Source organism: Diadema setosum, chromosome 4 (assembly GCF_964275005.1).
Source record: "Diadema setosum chromosome 4, eeDiaSeto1, whole genome shotgun sequence".
NCBI classification, from domain to species: Eukaryota; Metazoa; Echinodermata; class Echinoidea; order Diadematoida; family Diadematidae; genus Diadema; species Diadema setosum.
The window spans coordinates 5,812,923-5,836,297 of NC_092688.1; the positions used below are offsets into that span (position 1 = coordinate 5,812,923).

A 23,375-nucleotide genomic window follows, 5' to 3' on the forward strand; every position below is an offset into this window, starting at 1 on the left:
GTACGAATTTGTGAAGGGGTCTGGGACAGTCCATTTTATTTACAGGTGTGAGCCCTATAGTGGAGGTCATATTTCTTATTTGACTTTTAAACATCATAAATGTGTTTTTTATGATATTTGCCCCTACATCATATGAGAAATTACACTTTCAAGGATTATAAAGCTTCTCAAAGGGACACTTTTAGAAAATCATGCCCTTTAGGGTTTTTTTTAAAATAAATCTTGCAGTTTTGATCAGTTCTTCATAAGATGAATACATAGATCCAGGCAGTTATCCTTGATTGTGGGTGTGTCATCATCACCTTATAGCCTACAAAGTACTTGATAAGACTTTGTTTTGTCAAACAGACTAACTTTATGTATTTTGAGCTGTTTCAGTGGTAGCCAAAACAAAGAAATACATTAAAATAACACAGTCATTCAAAGCTGTGTGATACTGATGACTGACTGCTATGTACTAAGATCTAGTGACAAGAACATAATATTAAGAAAAGAAATAGTAGCAAGGCAGAGTTGAGGAGGGGGGAGTAGAGGAGAGAGGTAGAGAGAGGGGGTAGGGAGGGGAAGGGGAGGGAGGAAGAGATCTGACACAATACAAGATACACAATACAAGATTAACACAGTCATTCAAAGTTGTGTGATACTGATGACTGCTATTTACTAAGATCTAGTACCACAAGAACATAATATTAAGAAAAGAAATTATAGCAAGGAAGAGTGGGGGGGGGGAGTTAGAGGAGAGAGGTAGAGGGAGGGGGTAGGGAGCAGAAGGGGGAGGGAGGAAGAGATCTGACACAATACAAGATACACAATACAAGAAGTCATTCAAAGTTGTGTGATACTGATGACTGCTATTTACTAAGATCTAGTACCACAAGAACATAATATTAAGAAAAGAAATTGTAGCAAGATAGAGTTGGGGGGGGGGGAGTAGAGGAGAGAGGTAGAGGGAGGGTGGGAGTAGGGAGGAGAAGGGGGAGGGAGGAAGAGAGATCTGACACAATACAAGATCAACATAAACCAGCAGAGCTTGTATGGGATGAATACTTCCCATAGACTTGCATGTATTGCGTGCATTCTCTATAGGGCTCACACGGGTAAATAATTCCCCATAGAGACGTGTGTTAAAATTCAAATTTCAAAAAATTCTGTAAAATAGCTGGGAGAAATGAGGTGTTTCATCTTCACTAACCTGAATAAGTGAGATATTACCTTTCATCCATCAGATTGCCAGGGTGGGTTGTTCTGCTCTAATTCTGTCCAGGGGTCCGCAAAGCCAGACTACGAGTTCTTGTCACTCAAAAAATCACCTATTTTCCGTACACGTACCCAATGAAATATAGTCCCCTCAAATTCCATCAGAAAAGCTTTCATCTTCCAACCAAAATGCAGTTTGTAGAGGAATTCATACTCAATATCTACAGCTTTTCAGTTTTTTGCCAAACTACATCATTGATTTTTAATTAATTTTTTTCTTCATTTATTTTGGTATCTTTGGTACGAATTTGTGAAGGGGTCTGGGACAGTCCATTTTATTTACAGGTGTGAGCCCTACATGGTACAGGAGATTTCTAACTATTTGCTGCCCTCTCAGGTCAAAGGCCAATTTTGTTACAGTATTTTCCCTGACCTTTACACTGCAAGCCTCTATATTTATAGAAGCGGGTTTTCCCCACATCTCAAACACAATACTGAAAATCACAGCTCATAACAGAATGCCGCCTTGTCCAGGGAGCTGTTCATACGACATTAAGTTGAGATGAGATTTGTTTTAACGAAATATGTAAACAAAAGTCATGTTAATGCATCACTTCGAAGAGAATCTGAGTAAAATATGACAAATTGGTTATATAGAAAATTCTGTCATATATCCTTCTGTTGTGATATTTTCAAAGTCTGAGAAAAAAATACACGATCAAAGAGCCAAGATGTTTTGCTGATGCAGAAAGATTTTGATATCAGATTTTATGGAGTTTTTTTTTTCTTTTTTTTCTCATTTGACTTTTAAATACTTGTAATCTGTCTTCATTGAGGCCCAGAGTAGCAGCCATTTTCTTTTTTTCAAACGGTGTCAGGACATGTGTCAACGTCGAATTCAGCCTTCATCTTCTCGAGCTGCCATTCGGTGAACACGGTCGGACGTCGACGACGAAGGCCTTTGGTAGGAACGGACGTCGAGACTTGAGGGAGAAGGGAGAGCGGTGAATCAGCCATACCGGATTGGGATTGAGTTTGTAAAAATCCTGGTTTGTGCAAAGATATGATTTTACTTCGAAACAATGGACTATTCCTCTCTGAAAGGTTGATTGTTTCAGAGTCGACGAAAACCCAAGGAAACTATATATTCCGGAATGATCATCACGTCAATGCAAAAATGAAATATGCAGTAACGGTAATATTTCAAAATTTTGATGAGGCGATGATATGAGCCACATAAATCTCCACTGACTTTCCTTTGGCTATTATACATGAATTGATTGGTTTTTGAAACAAAAGAATTGTGTAATGTCAGTCGGCTAAACTTATTCTTGAGGTGCAATCATACTTATTTATCTATTTTTTTTTTTTTATTCGACGTGTTGTACAGCAAAAATATTGACAAAAAACCAGTGTCGCTGCCCGGAAAGCAGTAGATGACAGGTTCGAGTCCCGCTGGTTCCTTTTTTCCGACATGTTTGTTAATTTACAGATCAGCAGTTGCGATCTTAACAAATTTAATTTGTAGAGGGAGACAAAGTGAAGAAACTTGCATCTGAAAAAAAAAAAAAACACTATTAATGTAACAACTGATGGAATTTATGTGATATCACCTCATTTAATTGGAATTCAACGTGTCTTTGTGATCCATATCTCGGTTTCGAAAGATAGAAACTTTGAAATGACCCAGTTTATCTAATACATGTATTTGCTTGGTTACATTGAAATATCAAGTGTTTGTTCGTATAAGTTGACTTGTTAAGGAGTGAAACTTTTTTTTTGTCACTTCGGAGTAAAAGACTCTTACTATAAAATGTGTCAAACAGTATTTATTTTTTTACTATCGATTAGCTCTTTCTATATGTATTTATCATGGATTGTGTGCCATCAATGTCGTTTGGCAATTTTGTCTTCTTGTTCATTTTGATAAACCAACATATTTCCACCATGTGTATGTATCGTAAATTATCCTTTCCTTTCTTTTTTCACATTTTCAATTTCCCCACACATCATTAATTCATTGGTGCCTGATGGCAAGTTCGTGCAAAATTCCAGCCTATCTCCCAAAGAAATTGTCTGTGAAGATTACTAAATCCACTCATAATTTCACTCAAAGCATCACGCACAAACACATCTATGAACATTAACCCTTACGCATACACGGGAACTCGCTCTTACACATAAATACACACACGCACACACACACACACACACACACACACACATGGACACACACACACACACACACACACACACACATGGAGACATGGACACAAAGTTCTCAAAACGTATTAGGGATTTAATGAACTTTTGCCAAGACACATGAGAAACAAACACCGGAAAGTAGAAAAATGTCAAATGATTGCAGCATACAACAAGAATAAACATATAATACAAATTGTATATCAAGAAGAACCAAAGAGTAGTATGACCGGACCAATATTACAAGTTATTCGGGTACAAATCAATGCTTATTATCATTTGATTAAAGTTACATCGGGTGAAATGCTGAACCCTCGACTTTTTCACTTCTTGTAGAGATGGGAGGGGAGAGAGATACACTGTACCGAGAGTGCAAAGAGGAGATTACAAAATGGTACATTATGTAACGCGGTATAGATGGATGGTCAGATTTCACAACGTTACACTGAAGGGGGATTGATTATAAAGAAACACTGAAATTTCGGTTACACAAAAACTGTCAAAAGAAGAACGTAAATGCGCTGTACATGAGTATGAATCATATCAGCATTCATTCTCAATCGAAGTACTAATGTACAGACGTCTAACTATAGTGTAATGATCTTGTTATGTATGAGCGTAAAGCGTGCTGTACAGGACTGTACAAGAATGCCAATTATGATAAATAATATGAACGCTTTACTATGCCAAAGTAAACTAACGTTCTATAACCTAATGACTAGATGATGTTTTGTGTAATAATAGTTGGTTAACATGACCTTAATATCCTCAAAGATACATACTTTTGAAGAAATTTACATTTTTAGTTATGACAGCTCAATGACTCGGCGAAATACTACAGTCTTACAGTCCTACCATGCCGACTTTCATTCATTCATTTATTTTTCTATCTTCAACAAAACTTGTAAATAGTATTATATGTCAACATTACAAATTATGATAAATGAAATTTATGGAAGTACAAATGACAGGTGAAAAAGAAAAGCATTAAAACATATAGGCCTACTGAAGTTTAGAAAATGCAGACGATGGGGAGGAATGTTGAAGAAGCAATATTTTTTTTTTTGGGGGGGGGGGGTCTTTTAGGGTACACCCCCCCCCCCAAAAAAAAAAAGAAGATGTATAGTCAAATAATTATGCATAAATCGTGGTTATAATCAATGATTGTTAATCAAACTTGGTTATACAATGGTTGTCAATCAAATATATATTTGACGCTATGCAGCTACGAATGACTATCAAGACATTTCAGGTAACTTCAAATTTCTAAGTATGGGTTATGACATACTGCTTCTCGATCATTCCATTTGAAACTATAAATGCATCACCTCAAACTCCTCCGCTACAACAAGTGACGTCAGTAATTCAATACGTCACAAAAGGGGAATGGTCTAATGCAGACATCGGACAGCAAAAAACATCATCAGATAGAAAATAATGTGGATGAAAAAGAAAATGAAGATGAGAGAGAGGGATCGATTGAAAAGGGAAAAAGAAAGGTGAGACACAAAGTAATTTTGTTTGTAGCGTCACCTGTTCGATCATTTATCCCAAATCTGAAAGAATTCACTGAATATCTCTCTTCTACCAAAGCATAATGGCTTCTAGAACAAAACAATAATAATACATCTCACATTTTTAGCTAATCAAAACAATAGCAACTGTGTATTGAAATGGAGAATAACGATGATAGTACCCTTGCTGATAACCAGCAGTGTGTTTCAACGCATTAAATGTTCGAATACAACATGAATACGATATTACTCTCTTAAAGCTAAAGTAGAAAATCATTGTTCATTCTCATATCTTAGTCATATGAGATATGAATTACAAAATAATACGTCAATCGTAATCTCACCCAATGTATCATTGAGCAGACTTACCCATGAATACGAACAGAGCAAAATATTCAGATTCAAAGCAAAATGAATTATTCTGTTTGTCTCCTATTCAAACAAACCGAGGTAATGTATGTCAAAGGCAAACCTAACAACTATGGATTAATTTTTTTAGCCTGCATGTCAACGTGTACCAGATTTTAAATATTCTTATAACTTGTGTTGAGCAGAGTTATATACAAAATGAATTTTCTAAAATAATACGTCAATGATAATCCCACCCAGTGCATTATTGAGGAATCTGACACATCAATACGAAAAGAACAAAATAATCAGATTCAACAACAAAATGAATTATTCTGTTTGTCTCCTATTCGATCAAACAGAGGTAATTCATGTCAAAAAAGACACAAAGGCAACTACATTATTTCAGTTATCCTGCATGGAAACATACCCAGACTTGACATATTCTTATAACTTGTCTTGAGAAGAGGTAAATGCAGGAGCAGATTGACTATAGTAACAAAAAAATAAAAAGAAATGTACCTTTGGTCGTATTCATTTTCATGGCCATTCTCAACTAAGTTTTTTCGGTTCCATTTTTGCCATCGACGCCTTGAATCTGATACCAAGTTATTTATTTCTCTTCGCTATCACAGATTTAGCTGAAAATCATATCAAATGTTTATAATGTTTTGGTATATGTTAGTGTTGTCTGGGGTAAATTATTTGTATAGGACCCCATTTTCTCTATCTCTTCTTTCTTTCTTTAAAATAACAACAACATATCAATTTTAAAGGGCTACATTAAAGGTTTACATGACATTGAGTGTTTTGTACTAATTCATTAAACGAGTATTGTTTTCTTTTCTTTCACTGCATTGCATTTCAGTATAATGTCAGGTATAGTGGAGGTGCAAAACCTAACACTGTGACTTGTTTGAGACTTATCAATGATAGTCAGGCGTCTGATACTCAAAATGGGGTAATTACCGTGATGAGACTCACAGTTATATGAGCTAGTAATAATAAAAGGTTGTAATAATAAAAACACACTTCATTGCACTTAATTCACTGCTCTGCACATGTTGCTTTTTCTTTTTTTCTTTCCTTTTCCCCACTGACGTCCCCTTGCGGACGCCACAAAGTTATAGCACAAACCATTTCAATGGGAAATTGGCCATTTTGTATAAATGTATTAACATGTTTCTTATTTCCCTTTTGGGATTCTGCCATCGCTATCAAGCACGTGCTTAAAGACGGCAGGCTCCTGCATTTTTATTTCATTTCTTCCTCTTTATCCGGAAACAAATGTATCGTCAATTCCTTTGATCTCATTGTTCAACTTTCAACTTTTCAACTTTCAACTTTATTTTCACCTCCATCAAAATGAACAAAGAAATTTATGTACATTCAATATACACGGGATATTTGTGATACAGAACAAAACTTGAAAAGGTACATAAGAAAATTATGAAAATGAAAAGTAGATGTGATTACATCTTTGTTAAATACATAAAGCGTATAATAAAAGTCAACTAAGGATGAGGATGGAAGTGGAGGGTCCCACTAAGAAGTAAAGCTTGTACGATATGGGACCCTCAGAAAAATACACAAAACATCAATATAAAACACAATAAACGAACCGATGTCAACTGACATCAAAATGATTGGGAAGAGGAAAAAGAGAGAAAAGGAAAGGAAAAAGAAGAGGAAAAAAAAAGAGAAAAAAAGGGAGAAAAAAGAGGGAACTACAGCATGTGCCATCGTGGACGCAAGCAATCTGGATTTCATAATGTAAAATAAGTGATAAAATACAAGCTGGATTGAATGTAATGCAAAACATTTTTTATACGTAGTTATGTTGGTAAGAATGCAGGAGAAAAAAAAAACACATCGTTATATTTAGAACACAGACAGGGACATAGTTTAATAGGAGGACTTATGTAAAAAAGAATGATGACTTGACTGAGATGATAAAGGGAAACTAACTCTGTTGGATGTTGTAAAGTTTCAATAAAAATGGTTTTAATTTATTCTTAAAGGAATTCAGAGATTGAGCAGTAGTAATGTTACTGGGAAGTGAATTCCAGTACTTTGGCCCGTCGTAAATAAATGTGTTTTGAGCCAACAAAGTTCTCAGAAATGGCAAATGGAAATCATTTGATCGCCGTGTTGGATAATTATGAATGGATTGATTTCTTTGAAACATTGTTTCAAATATATTTGGGAGATTATTTTTATTATAATTATACATAAATTGTCCTAGATTAAACAAATACAAATCATTAATTTTCAATATTTTATGCTCATAAAATAGTGGGTCAGTATGGGACAAAAATGCAGTATGACATATAACACGGAGTGATTTCTTTTGCAATAAAAGTAATTTATCTAAGAATGTTTTATATGTATTTCCCCACGCGAGAATACCGTAACTTAAATATGGCAATATTAAGGATGAATATAATACGAGCAGGGACGACAAAGGAAAACAAAACTTAAGCTTATTAATTATACCAATATTACGTGAAATAATTTTACATATACTGTCAATATGAAATTTCCAGGACAGCTTATTGTCAACTGTTACTCCAAGAAATTTTATATGGGAGACATTTTCGAGTGGAGTACCATCTAAAACAATATCAACAGGTAATGCCTCAGTAGAATTACTAAAGAGCATATATTTTGTTTTTTGAAGGTTAAGAGATAGCTTATTTGCTTTTATCCACTGGGCAACATTTTCTAATTCTAAATTTATTGTATTAACAAGGGTAAAAAGATTATTGTGTGAAAAAAATAGATTTGAGTCGTCTGCAAAAAGAATAAAAGAAAGAACATCTGATGATCTACAAAAATCATTTATGTAAACAGTAAACAACAGTGGACCTAATAAACTTCCCTGTGGCACCCCACATTTAATATTTAATATTTGTGCATTACAACCATTTAAAGAAACATATTGTTTCCTGTTCATGAGGTAGCTCCTGAACCACTCCAAGGCCTTCCCACGCACTCCATAATGGTGTAATTTGTTAAGTAAAATATCATGATTGATGGTGTCGAAGGCCTTGGAGAAGTCCAGGAACAAACCTATCAAATGAGAAGATTTATCGATAGCATGTGCCACTTTTTCTATAAAACTCAATAATGCATGTGTGGTGCTATGTTTCTCCCTAAATCCAAACTGAGAATTCGTAAATATATTATTAAATTTAAAGAAATTAATAGTTCTTTTATAAATAATTTTTTCAAGAATTTTTGACAATGCACTTAACAAAGAAATTGGTCGGTAATTATTTACATCTAATTTGTCACCTTTTTTAAACAAGGGGATGACTTTTGCTATTTTCATACTTTCGGGGAAGGTGCCATTAAAAAGGGATAGATTAAATATATGAGCTAAGGGATCCGCAATTGACGATATTACCCCCTTTAAAAGAAAATTGCTGATGTCATCGTGTCCAGCACTTTTTTTGGAACTGAAATCAGAGACAATATTAATTATCTCCTGAGTGTATGTTGGATTCAAAAATATTGAACTAGAATTTGGGGGACCCAAAAATTCGGAAAAATGTTTTGTGGAGGGAGGAATATTACTTGCCAGGCTTTCCCCAATTGAAGAAAAATGGTTATTCAAAACATCACAAATTTGTTGAGAATCTTCAACAATTTCACCATCAAATCTAATTTTTGTAATATTTGACTTTACATTTGATATATTCATGGCTTGCTTTAAAACTTTCCATGTATTTTGCATATCATGACTGTAAAATTGTAACTGATTAGTATAATATTTTTTCTTTTCTATTCGTATAATTTTCGTCAAAGTATTTTTGTAACTAGTGTATTTCAACTTTGATTGCTCAGTACGTTTCATTTTAAATCTGTAATATAAATTATTCTTTCTATTTATTGAACACAGGAGCGATTTTGAAATCCATGGGAGCCTGGGTATTTTTTTGTAATTAGCTGATTTTTCTCTACGTTTTGGAATACAAATGTCCAAATGTTGGATAAAAATCTTCATAAAATATTCATAAGACAAATTAACATCATCTGTATCAAAGATACAGGACCAGTCTGCGGTGTCTAAGCTAGCACCTATCCTAGCTATACTTTCATGAGTAATTCTTCGTTTAAATATATTGTTGTTTTTATTATTAACTGTTTCATTTAAAGAAAAACCAGTCGAGGTGGGGAAATGATCGGTGATATCTGAGAGTACTACAAAAGAATCAGGAGGAGGAAGAATGTTACAAAAAAATGTTATCAATTAAAGAAACAGATTCATTAACTATACGTGTGGGTTTAGATATTAAGGGTAAAAAAGAGGCAGACAAAAATATTTCCAAAAAATCTGAGACATATTATTCTGTTTTAGTAAATCTATATTGAAATCACCCATTATAAAACAATTTTTATTAATAAAAAGTGGGTTTTTAACCAGATCCGAAAAATAATCTAAAAATGATTTAGTATTCGCGTTTGGTGGTCTATATACTACACCTATGATTATATTTTTGCTGCCTGGAACTGTGATTTCAATAAATAAAGACTCAAAAAAATCAGTCATACTGGTGAACTCATCGCGGACTACATAATCATAATTTTGTTTAACATATATGGCAACGCCTCCACCTACCCTATTTTGTCTGTTATTAACCACTAAATCGTACCCGTCGAGAGCGAAGGGAAGACTGGAGTCATGAGAGAGCCAGGTTTCGGTTAAACCTACCGCCGAGATGTTATGCATGATGGGACTATTTAAAAATAGCCTCAATTCTTCAAAATGCTTATTAATACTTCTAATATTAAAATGTAAAAGAGAAAAAGTAGTACTATCATATTCCTTGACAACATTGGTAAATTGGGATTGAGTAAGATATTCAGAAGACGGACTTTGCAATTGGTTCTCTGTGTCAAAATCATAATCTAATTCTTGCGGCGATGAATTAAAACTGTCAGAAACATAATTATCAAAAAAATTGTCATTTTGATTGATATTTGATTCGTTTTGTTCAAAAGAAGGTCCTGCCAAATCAAAAAAGTCATCATCATTAATTGAATTGAATGCTGTGTCTATAGAATTGCGTATTAAAGGGTGAGCGTGTTGTCGGTTGCTTGAGTCCACGAGGGCACCTGTAGAGGGCAGTATAGAACAATTTGACTGTGGAGATTGTTGCAATATGGCAGTTACACATTTTATCGTTGTCTCTTAATATAACGTTGTCTACAAAGGAAAATAGGATCGTCCTATACATAACATTAATACGATCTAAGTAGGCACAAACATAAAGAGAACAGTTTGTCATAAGCATGAATACTAATATTCAAAATAAGTTATAATAAAACTCCTGTAATTGTACTTTATCCGATCAATAGAAGGAACACATGTATGTAATACGTATTGTGTTATGACAGAAGAGAAGACATCTCAAATCTCATAGGGACCGCCAACCGCCAGTATATAGGGCAAATACTAGGTTGCCAAGGGCAACTCTAGGAAGGAAATCCTTACCCGAAGAATCAATTTTACAAGAAATGAAAAAAAAATAACCGTTTTTATCATTAATTCTATACGGATTCCTCCTCTCCCATAACTGCAGCGCAAAAGATCACCCATCCCTATGCCCCAAAAAGACAAACACGCTGGGACCGCCGACGGACAAAAAAGAACATGTAGGGCAAATACACGGTTGCCAAGGGCAACTCTATAGCGAACAAAGCACACACAAAATTCGAACAAGTTACAAATTGACATAGTATGTTGTAATAAATTGTATTAAACTGTGCAGCCGGTCCACTGCGTGAGTGGAGAAGAATACAATACTCGGCTGATACTGTCGGCACCCGTTGGCAGATGCCACCCTGAACAAGAAGAACAAACTGAACAATTCACCCTGGATAACTATACAACCTGTATAAGATGCTTAAGCGTGTTTCAATAATGATAATGAAATTTAGCTTGTGTACGTTGACTGCTAAAAGGTTGAGTAATTTGGGAGCATACCTAGATATTTAAAACATCAGCTGATTGAGTTCTGAATTGGTATGCCAATTAATCAGAAAAATATTTCGACCAAGAGAGAGTGAGAGAGAGAAAAAAAAAACACCCAAACTCATTTTATTAACTTATTGTCGTTATCGTAAAGGGTATATATCAACAACAACAACAAAGTATTAATTGCAGTCAGTTTTAGTCAATATTGAAAATATTTCTTGCATAGGTCATGGCATAGACGTGGATTTAGTTGCGATGGATCATAACCCCGTGCAGGCTCTAAACGCAATAAAATGCCGAAAATCATAACAACATATTTATCACATGGATTATGATACAAACATAGATTTGGTTACAACGAACCCTTACCCCGTGCAGGCTCTAGATTACAATAAAGTGACCTGACAACCATCATGCCTGCCGGGTACAAATCTCAAACAGCTACAATCTAAAGGAGCCCATGCCCGAGGAATCCATTTGGAGAGAACAGGGGAGAAAACCAGCAATGGGCTTGAAAACAAGGAATGTCTACGAATAAACCGTATTTATCATTCATTCTTATACAGATTTCTCCTCTCCCACAGCTGAAAAGCAATAGATCTCCTCATCCCTATGCCGAAACAAGATCCACACCCTGGGACCGCCAACCATTATATTATATAGGGCAAGTAACAGTTGCAAAGCGCAAGGCACACATCGAATTCGAACACGAGACAGGTTAACATAATCATTGTACTGTAATACACTGTATATACGGCCGGTCCACTGCGTGAGTGGAGAAAAGTATAACATTCGGCTGATGCTGTATGCAGTTCAGATGGCACCCGTTCAGATAACACCTGTTATGTTTATACTTTAAAGATTTTAATTATGATACTTTGGAAGTAATATTGTATTTTCCTATTCTGTTGTCAGATACACGTGTTGTCATTTTTCATGATTTCCTTCAATAAAATGCAAAAATAAAATCGAACTGACCTGAACTGAACTGAAAATATGCTGTTTACGCTCATATTTAAACGTATTTTCTTTTGCCACGAATATTCTGAACTTCCACTATATAGGTCCTATAGATTACAGTCATGTTAACATATTTGAGCAATACTGTTCCATTCGATGGTGTGAAAATTAGAACTAAATGGTTTTACCCAGGTATACACTCATTAAACGGATGAATGTTTAACTTGTAATGACTAGAGACTAAACAGATGAATGGAAGGCAATAGATTTAGCGACTTGGAAAGAGCCCATGCAGGTTTACGACAGTCTTTGGGGTGTTGGAGGATACAGTGTGCACTCCTTCCTCCCCGGAAGAGGGCGCTCTCCAGATCATAGTTAAATCTGGTGAAGGGCACTCCACGTCTTCTGTCACTTCTGTGAATTACATACCATTTCATTATTTGCATTTATTACTCATCACTGTATAGTGACGTAACCACCGTAGGCAAAAAAAAAAAAAAATACAACAGTAGTACAGTCAGACTACTTAGTACAAAAACCGATAGCACCGAATCCATGATTCATGAAAAATTGTTGGCATTGTCATTTTTTTTTTAATGAGTGTTACATTACGGAAAATTTCTGATACCCATTTAGAGACCAGCATCATTACAATAATTCACCAAAACCACTTTGTACTTCCAGTAAATTTTAGCCTTTTTACTGATTTGATGTGAAGAGCATTCTCCCCCCCCCCCCCCAAAAAAAAATAAAAATAAAAAAAATAAAAAAATAAAAAAAAAATAAAAAAATGTGCTAATATCAAAACAATGTGGTAATATTATAACCGCTTGACCCTGTTTTACTTACGGAGTGGTAATTCATCCGTACATTAATTCAACTTTTCGACATGATTAAGGTCATTACACGTGTATGAACATTCATGTTGAGCGGTAATACGTGTACAGTCCATTATCATACATGTGAAATGCATTCATTGCGACATTCTGCTCACTTAGAGTATCCCACCAAAGAGTCAATTTTCTAACATGCTACTGCATGACAAAATCGTGTACTACATTCGCAATATCGCATAAGGCCAAGTAAAAAAAGAAAGTAGTTTCTCGTCCGGGTTTTTTGAGCAAGGCGATGAGGGAGGTCCTTACTATTTGATATCTTACTATTTTTTCGAGGATTGTCAAAATGAAAGTAACATGTGTTTCTCGTCCGGTAGTTCTGAGAAAGGTAACGAGAGAGGGCTTTACTATTTTCTATATCCAATTTATGAAATGAAATATCACTCTGGTAGCTGTGTTATGAGAGACCAGGTCCCAAGTGTATGTCTTGCCTGCACTCTGTGCACTTTCAAACAAATAGATATATGTGTCATACTTGAAATGAAACTTCATGCATGCGGAAATACATTTGCTTTTCTTTTCCACTACAGATGTCAAGGGAAAATGACCATCTTAATACTGGTATTTAGTGTTGTAATGGCATTTGTGATACCAGTGTACTTGCAATTCTGATGTATTGTGCTATTAAGTGAAACAGGTATAAAACACTCTATCAACAAATGTACGACTGAAATAAATTTCATGATATTCAAAACACTGCTTTATTTATCGTTGCTGTTTGTGACTTTTTGTGTCCACACAGCTGCGCTGTAGGCCTGTCTGCATCTCTTCACAGCACAATTGTAGCACATTCAACTGGAAACTGGCTGGTACAATTGCAGATGGATGTCAAACTGATACTGATTTGGCATTATAGCATTAAACATTTAAAGATGTTTCTTCATGTTCTAAAAAGACATTTGATAATCACTCATCATTTGGATGATGAATGATTCAATCACACTACAGGTGATACGACTCAAGGCCGTGTCCATGAATTTACATCGTAAAGAAAAATATCCCGCAGAAATACGAGACAAACCAGAATCCGTGGAAAAGTTATTTATTTTGTAGATACACCCATTTAATAATTCTACATTTGCTGGAAAAGCGCATTCATTTTCTCTTCAAAATAGAATACATCGCCGTCAGATGCAACGTTACAGAGCAGAGTGTTTGGGCCTTACACATTCGAATGTGTTCATGCGTTCGTGCAGACAGCTGACAGACCAGGGGGATAGGGACCCTGACACAGACACGCATACGCGGCCGGTGTAGCGGCAGATAGCGTTCCGCGGCGTTTCTTTGTTCTAAAACAGTATCCGCCGGCAGTTATCGTTTCAATCGGCAGTTATCGTTCCGACATGGGCTGAAATCTGCCGCGATTAGTTACGGCAGATACTGTACAGCGGCGGATTTTGTACGTACAGGCTACTACGTTGTAATAGCGTTGCTTAACCTGCCGCGTGCACGTGATCTTCGTCAGGGACTGTCAAAAGAGTTCCGCGCTGCGCGGATTAGGTTCCAAGTGGCTACTGTATTGCTACCAATAGTTGCGCGAGCTTTACGGCAGCCATTTTAGTAAGCAAAATGCTGCATGAATCGTCACGAGATGGAGTGAATTCTGCCTCCCTATGAATACACAACAGGGACTTGTGCCTCTCTTTGAATACGCTACAGGGACTCACGGTTGACATTTTTATAATCTGTTGATATTTTTATAATCTGCGGACATTTTAGTAGGCAAAGTGCTGCATTCACCGAGGCATGATACCTGCACCATGTGCACTGGAGTGAATTCTGCCTCCCTTTCATTTTCTCGTTTGAGGGGGAGCCGAGGGGAGGGGGGGGGGGGGAGGGAGGGGGAGGGATTATAATGCTATTCAAAAGCAGCATTTCTGCCTCCTTATGGAATAGAATTAAAGATTGCTCTTTATTTTTTCATTTGTAATCTTTACAGTTATAAAGCTATATAAAAGAAATACACCTGTGTTCATAAAAGCGTTCTTATCCAATTTGTATTTTTCTCTCTTCCTACAGATCTCATCACAATTTTGTACAAGGCACCCTTTAGGTTTCAATAAATCTGAGACTTGCTCTTCAGCCATGTGAAATTGTCCCAAAGTTATATCAATCGAGATATAATGCACAATTGTGGACAGCCCCCAAATTACTATTTTTCAATAATATGTGAAGAAATTTGGAAGCCAAACAGCTACAGTGCCAAATGATTTGTACACGCGTACACACACACACACACACACACACAGGGATACGGCGCAGAACTAGACGTATTCGACGAATATCGAGGCTTTTCCTGCTTGCGTAATGAATGTTTATAAGATAATTTCTCGCATGGCTACGAAAAAAAAAAAGATACGTGCGGACCAGAGCTAGCTGCTCCACATCAACCACGGAATACCGGTCTGGAGTGTAAGTGGAGGCAGCGAAACAGCAGCAGTGAGGGGTGGAAGCAGCAAATATAGAGGTTAAGTTCGGTGGGTATTGTACGTGAAACTCGAAATGGAAGCAGCGAACAAGCAGGGGCGCATTGGCAGAAGCAGCGAAAAGAAGAAACCACAGTGAGAAGCAACGATATTAACGATACCTGCGCTTCAGAACAGTATCCGCCAGTGTTAGGACACGATCTGCCGGCGGATACTGTTTTAGAACAAAAAACGCCGCGGAACGCTATCTGCCGCTACACCTGCGGATACTGTTTCAGAACAAAAAACGCCGCGGAATGCTATCTGCCGCTACACCGGCACGGCCACTGCACTGGCACCGTACCTTCCGACACTGCACACACATGCACATAGTCACAATGACATGAAAATGTATACATACAAACTCGATACAATCCTCACAAGCATTTGTACAGTACAATTCATCCGCTTAAAATATGAGAAACGGGGAAAAATACGAACAATGCGCGAAATATGCCCATTTAAAATATGCGTGGAATATCAGCGATTGTTCGCAAAAAAATGTTGCCGCTATCGCGTTCACGACGTACCGAGTGCGCTGTACATCACAGCCCAGGCCTGCCCGCGCGCCCATCCAACTACAGTTCGACTGCTATGTGGTACATTATATCCTTCTTGCCGCACAGCTAAGTAGAGGACGCAAGGCGTATTTAGAAATGAGAAATCACGATTGGTAGGTGAATTGTTGATATTTTTTTTTCGGCGGCCGAAAAAATAGTAAATATCAAAAAAGTCGATGCGGCAACTGAAATTCGATGCGGGCGGGGAGCGGGGTGGGACGAGAATTATGAATTTCTTGGTATTTTCAGCGCGGCCATTTTGAAAATAGTAAATAGCAAAAAAAATCGATGCGCGCGAGGACGAGAAACTGGTTTCTTTTTTTACTTGGCCTAAAATATGTAAAGTCTATCTGGAGTGCAGAAGGCTATCTCACAGCACTTATGTAGATAGTACCAATCTCTGTCCTCTGGTTTTTGTATTTTGAAATCAGTGATGAGATTGCACACGTGCTGCAAATCTCTCGTGTATCTATCGATACTGACGAGACCCTTTTCGTGCTTCACCCAGGCTACAATGACCGAATCATCTCGACAAACAGCTGGGTAGGGATCCACACCCTTCTTCTTCAAGACATTCTCCTTCTTCCCATTACCATCAAGGCAGACAACAGAATATCCATCCGTCAGTACCAGTTTCCCCGTGGTATGAAAGGAGCATAATTGCCAAGGTGTATATCCATCACACATTACTTTCCTGACTGCCTTACCACCCTGAGGGGTAAATACTTGGATCTTTTTTGGCTTCCTATAACCCACGTAAATATTATCATCTTTATCAACAGTGAGACCACCAAACCCTCCTTCATCCTCACTCATCGTCTCGAACGTGACGCCGAGCTTCTCCCACTGTGGAGTGTAAAGTGACATCTTGTTGTGCACATCACGTACAACACTCCGACCATCAGACAGGAATTCATTTTTACGTATTGTGACATCCTTCAGCACTGTCTGCTGTAACTCGCCATCAGAGGAGTAGAGATAGATTCCGCCTTTAGACGATCCCACTGCCACCTTACCGTCTGGTGCACGAGTCATACAGACCATGCTGTCTGTGATAGGGAGCTCTACGTCTGCTTTGACATCCCACGTGTAACCTTTTAGCTCTCCAAGGCAAAGTTCATTGACCTTTACATGCTTACTAAATGCAATTTTCTGAGCTCGTTCTGCCACACCTCTCGGTGAATGGTTGTCAGGATCATCTCTTCCCAGAAAGCTCTTCAAGTCCTCACACAACGTGCCGTGTGCAATCAAGGCGTCTTTCTCTAGTGGTACCTTCACACCGTTAGTTACCAGCTCTTCCATAGCCTTCATATGATGAATTGTTTGTCGACTGTCTTCCTCCATGACTTGTAATTCCTTGTCGAGTTTTTTAGACAATCGTTTCACTTGACATTTCAGGGTCTCTCTTCTGGTTGACAATAGTTTCATGTATTCCTCGTAGGTCTTGTCGATGTCATCATTGAGTCTTCTCATCATGTTTGTTATTTCATCGCGTTGTGTCTCTATGAAATCGATATGATTTTCAAAGGTTGCTTTCTTTGATTTTGTCCTTTCTTGTAACTCATTGATGTTTTCTATCAATTTCTCCTCATGGATAGCTGCATCTTCGATCTGGTGCCCTCCTTGTAAGTGCTTTAACACGACGCATTTATGGCAGACGTACTCTCGACAATCGGTGCAGAAACACTCTTCATCATCGGTAGGGTGTCTCTTACACTTCCGTCGTCTCTTAAAAGGAACTTTTCCCGAGAGTACCTCACTCATGGCTACCACTGTGTGAGTAGAGAACGGTGTCCAGCCGGAATGTTTTGAGTCACATAACTTACACATATATTTCCCACAGTCCTGACAGTAGGTAACAGCTGGCGGCTTTTCGTCCATCTCACAAGCTGTGCACGTAGTGCTCTTGGTTTTCACTTCGTCCACGAGAGAACTTACGGGTACGTTTGTTTGTAACTTACTCACATCTCCACTGGGTAGGGGCGTTTCTTTCCTGCATACAGGGCATTTTATAGCTTGTTGAGTAGGCTGAGTTTGAGAGATACGTTCCAAACAGTCTTTGCAGAAGGTGTGTGAACATGCCAGTGATTTGGGTTGGTTGAATAATGTCAGACAGATAGGACACTCCAGATTCTCGCTGCTGATTTGATGAAACGTTGCCATGGTGTCTGTTTGTCTAATAGCAAACAAAACAAAACAAAAACATACCGCGGTAAACACACCAACGAGTACAAGCAGAAATATGATACTAGTAGAGGTGGGCTTTAGAGGGTCAATTTTAGGTCACATTTTCAGAAAATGCTCATCACACTTTAGTTTGATGACTTTGGTGCCTACTGACACCATTTTTGAAAAAAGAACGAAAAAATGCGAAATCCACGGTGCCCCGCCAGAAATCGTAAAAAAAAAAAAAAAAAATCCAAGATGGCCGCCCTGGTTTCAGCTTAAAAAAAGACTTTTGTGGTTCTAACTCGGCTAATTTTTGGTCTATTGTGATGGTTTGGGTGTCTAACCCCATGTTTTAGGGGTCAAGGAAATGCATTATTATGATAATTTTAGTGTAAAACCTAATCTTCCATATGATACTAACCCTTCCCCCATATTTATTGGAATTCCTTGCATTCCAATATTAAAAATGCCCCCTCTATATACTCATTTAAAAAGAAACTGAAAATTGTTCTACTGCAATCTTATAATTCTACTGATTTGAATTAACCAGCTGTTATAACCCCTTATCTAACAACCACGTATTGATAGCTACGTATATTCTCTTATTATTTATACTCATGTAATAACGCTAGGATATTTCCGCGATTATATCTCTAGTACATTGTTCTTTCTCGCGTCACTCTCTCTCTTTTCCTCCCTCTCTCTCCATACTTCCGACGAGATCGTTGTCTCTTCTGAACTTTTTTGTCTGTTTTGTCTGTTCTGTTCTGTTTTCTTACTGTTATGTTAGTTTTGTCTCATTTTGTCTCGTCTCATAGTCAACTCTCTGTTGTACTGTTACTCCTGTTTCAGTCCCGTTTCATGTTTTTATGTGTGCACATGTGTCTGTTTTGTTGATCTGTATGTCTAGTGGGCTTCCAGACCTTCTCTGTGCTTTCAACTGATGTTTTTCTTCTGAGGGGCCCACATTCTACAAGCTTTGTCTTTTTAGTGGGTCCCTCCATTGTTCGAATTATCCACATTGTTTACTTACTTCAAATCACTTGAGTTTTATGATAATGTATAATCATTGTAAGGTGTTACAATCATTGTATATTCTTTTCATCCCATATAGCTTTACGCACCTTATTTTCTGTTACCAAAAAAAAAAAAAGAAGAAGTGATGTTTATATGTTCATGTCGAAAAATGAAATAAAACATTGAATTGAATTGAAAATTTAGACTTAAATTTTCCGTCTCCTTTATCCCTACCCCAACCGCCATTTTTGCACTTTTTTTTCTGCATCTTTTTTTTTTTCTTCAAGTCATGTTAACTACCATACTCTTCACAACATGTTCTAGCGATCAATCTGGTGTTTCTACCAGCAATACAACAAGAAATATACACTCTTAAAATAGTTGGGCAAAAAAATGCCCAACTTTCAACCAACACTGGGCAACATACTGTCCACGCAACTATTGGTTAAAGGGATAGTACAGTATTGGTGGAGATGAGAATTGGGCTTTTAACTTTTTGCAAGATACCAAGAAAACACTTATGATATAGTACAGAGCATACCACTCTAAGAGGAATTCAAAGTTTATTTGATGAAAATCGGGTTTGGAATGATGGAAACGTCCAAAAACAAAGTAAAACAAAGCGATCATAATAAAGTGTGGGTCCCACACTTTATTAGAATAGCTTTTTTTTTTTTGGATATCTCAGCCATTTAAAAACCAATTTTCATCAAATAAACGTTGAATTCCTCAGAGAATTACAAGCTCTTTCATATTTCATAAGAGGTTTCTCATTATCTCACCAAAAATGTTAGAAACCTAAAATTAGGTCTCAACCAAAACTATACTATCCCTTTAAAATCTGCCCAACTGATGTTGGGTTATGAGTTTGCAATGTAGTTGGGCAAATTAAATTGCCCATCAGCTGTTGACCAATCAGACTTGACCCAACTTTGCAATTTCCCAACCGTTGGTTATATTTTGAGTTGGGTATTCATTTGCCCAACCAATTTTACCCAGTTAGATATTGCCAACTTCCATTTGTCCAACTGTTTAGTAAGTTGAATTTTGGTTCATGAAAAATGTTGTGTTTAATTATTTGATGTATGGGTGTTTACCAGAACATATGTATGTCAAGACATTGTTCATATTCTAACCTATCATAATCCTACAGCTATACCTACATTGTAGACTACAAGTACATCTAGGCTTAGCCTACATCCTAGACCTAGTTAGTACCAGGAATATTTCATTCACATAAAGGGCCATTTAGTTGTAATGCTTTAAGACATGGTTACCATGTAGATTACACTTTTATTATAAAAATATGAAAATACCTCATCAAAGGTACAAGTTGAAATTGTGAATATCACGGCAATAATATTCAATAAATTTTTAATATACATGTATTTAAGACATTTCAGAGTTTATTGAAATCATAAAAACATTAAATTTAACAATATTTCATCTTTTTCACGAAGAGAATTTGAATAGCTTATGAATATTCATGAGGAAAAATAAAATCGGTAGAAAAGTAGAAACTGGTATCAACTGGTATCAAAATTTCAATGTTTTAGTTACTGGGTTTTAATCTGGAATGAAGTGGTAAGCAAGTCCAGTCAGGTATATGGGTTTCAAATTGAGTAATCTAACTATTTGCACACTAACCGACACACACCCGCACGTACACACACACACACACACACACACACAAACACACACAAAACACAAACTAGCAATATTGTAGGAGTATCCTGTAGTTTGTTCCCACAGACAGATACTCCCACAATGTTGATTTTTTAACCCCTCCAGTGTTGACGGAATAAAGGGAAACGCAAGAAAATTATGTCAGAATACGTCCACAATGTAGCTCTTGCTTATATATATTAACTATAATATATGTATATATATATATATATATATATATATATATATATATAGACAATGTGTGTGTGTGTGTGTGTGTGTGTGTGTGTGTGTTGTCCCCCCCCCCCCCTCCCATTCCTAAAACGGATAACACCCTATAGTAATTCTTGGTACCCGCTACAAAATCGTACCATACGTAGGCCTATACCACGCACACACACACACCGTCACATACATACACACATACACGCGTACACCCACAGACTTTTTTTACTTGTCCATGAAAATTTACCAACTTAGAAAGGAACGTAACAAAAATACCCAAGTACTGGTTAGAAATATCCAGGCTTAATGTACAAAATAATGTTGGGAAATTATATAAGGCGAATTTCTACCCAAGTATCAGTTGCCCAACAAAAATTACCCAACACGCAAAGAAATGCGTCACTTACACAACAGTGGGGCAAAAAGTACCCAACTCATCATTACCAATTCTGTTGGTAAATATTCGCCCAATATTTAAGTAAAAATAATTGCCCAAAGGTGGTTAAATCACCTAAAAGCTGAATTGGGCGATAATTGCCCAGAATGATATATATATATATATATATTTTTTTTTTTTTACCAACCAACAATTACCCAACTAATTTAGTAATTTAATAATGGTAGTGAAAAGCAGGCATGGAAAATAAAGGACCAAGTGGTGAAGTGCAAGACGAAAACTAGGCTAAAAGATATAAATAAAAATGACTGAGTTATGGTAAAATGTGTTTTCAAGGCAAAACGACAATTACAATGTACATCATTCAGTCAAAACGTTACCTATGTGTTGGACACTTTGCATATCATAAAAGGCTTATTCAAGTCAGTTTACAAATTTGCACACCAACAGTAGAACTGTACACTTTGACTATTGTCAAAGGCCTAATGATCAATGTTAATTGGTACTAAAGCAGATACAGTATTAGCACTGGTTCCACAGTTACCATGCATCCTGTTTACACCAGCCACATACCAGTACCTGCATGGTACATACATGTATAATGTAAGTTATTTGTATATTTCTTGCTGTATTGTTGGTAGAAAACACCAGATTGATCGCTAGAACATGTTATTAAGAGTATCGTAGTTAACATGGCTTGAAAAAATACAGAAAAAAAATGCCAAAAAAGTGGTTTGGGTAGGGGTAAAGGAGAAAGAAAATCTAACCCTAAATATGGGGGAAAGGTTAGTATCTTGTGGGAGATTAGGTTTTACACTAAAATTATCATTATATTTCATTTCCTTGACCCCTAAAACATGGGGTTAGACACCAAAACCTTCACAACAGACCAACCGAGTTATAGCCAAACATGTCTTTTTAAGCCAAAACGACGGCCATCTTGGATTTTTTTTTTTTTTTTTTTTTTTAAGATTTCGGGCGGGGCACCCTGGATTTCACTTTTTTTTCCTTCATTTTTTCCAAGAATGGTGTCAGTAGGCACAAACCCATTAAACTAAGGTGTGATGAACATTTTCTGAAAATGTCACCCTCTACAGCCCACCTCTAATACTAGCATTTATCAAAAGAAAAAGAGATGTTAATGGGAAGCATGGTGTAAAATGGTTGGATTCGTAATAAAGAACGAAGTAATGAAGCGCATTTTATTAGATTTGCGTAAATTTATGTTCACTATATACATGTTTTCTATGAATGCTTTAAAACCGGGCTCAATAAAATCTGATTTTGGTGGTTCATTTGAATGGAGGAGATCACAATTTGTGTAAACTTCGATGGAATGCTTTCATTATTTTCTCGTCACGTATAACATCCTTCATTGTTGGTTTAAATGCATACATTATACTTACCGCAATTCTGGATGACTCCCAACCCCCCCCCCCCCCCCCCCCCGATCATCACCAATAACACACACTATATTCAAGCAAATGAAAATCATTCAAACAATAAACAAAAAGAGAAAGAAGAGCATCCTATCAGTCCGAGTCTTTTTTTCAACGTAGGCCCATTGCACTTTCTTATTTGCTACCCCGCCGGTTCTTGCTAACTGAAACGAATGCCAAATTTTCGTTTCCAAGTTATTACATATCAATGATTCAATTCATTTCAATTCATTTCAGTTCATTTTTATTCTATTCAACTCAATACAATTCAATTCAATTCAATTTAATCGGAATTTTCCGAATTGAGCATAATGTTACAAATGATATACAGTCACTTT

At 36.7% G+C, this 23,375-nt stretch overlaps 1 protein-coding gene across 1 annotated transcript; it reads right to left on the reverse strand.

Annotated features, from left to right (window-relative positions):
* Positions 1-16,455: 16,455 nt before the first annotated feature.
* LOC140226795 (uncharacterized) lies at positions 16,456-18,300 on the reverse strand. Its single transcript, XM_072307220.1, has one exon. It carries the CDS (start codon positions 18,286-18,288, stop codon positions 16,456-16,458), a length of 1,833 nt encoding a protein of 610 aa, XP_072163321.1. The 5' UTR covers positions 18,289-18,300.
* Positions 18,301-23,375: the final 5,075 nt, after the last annotated feature.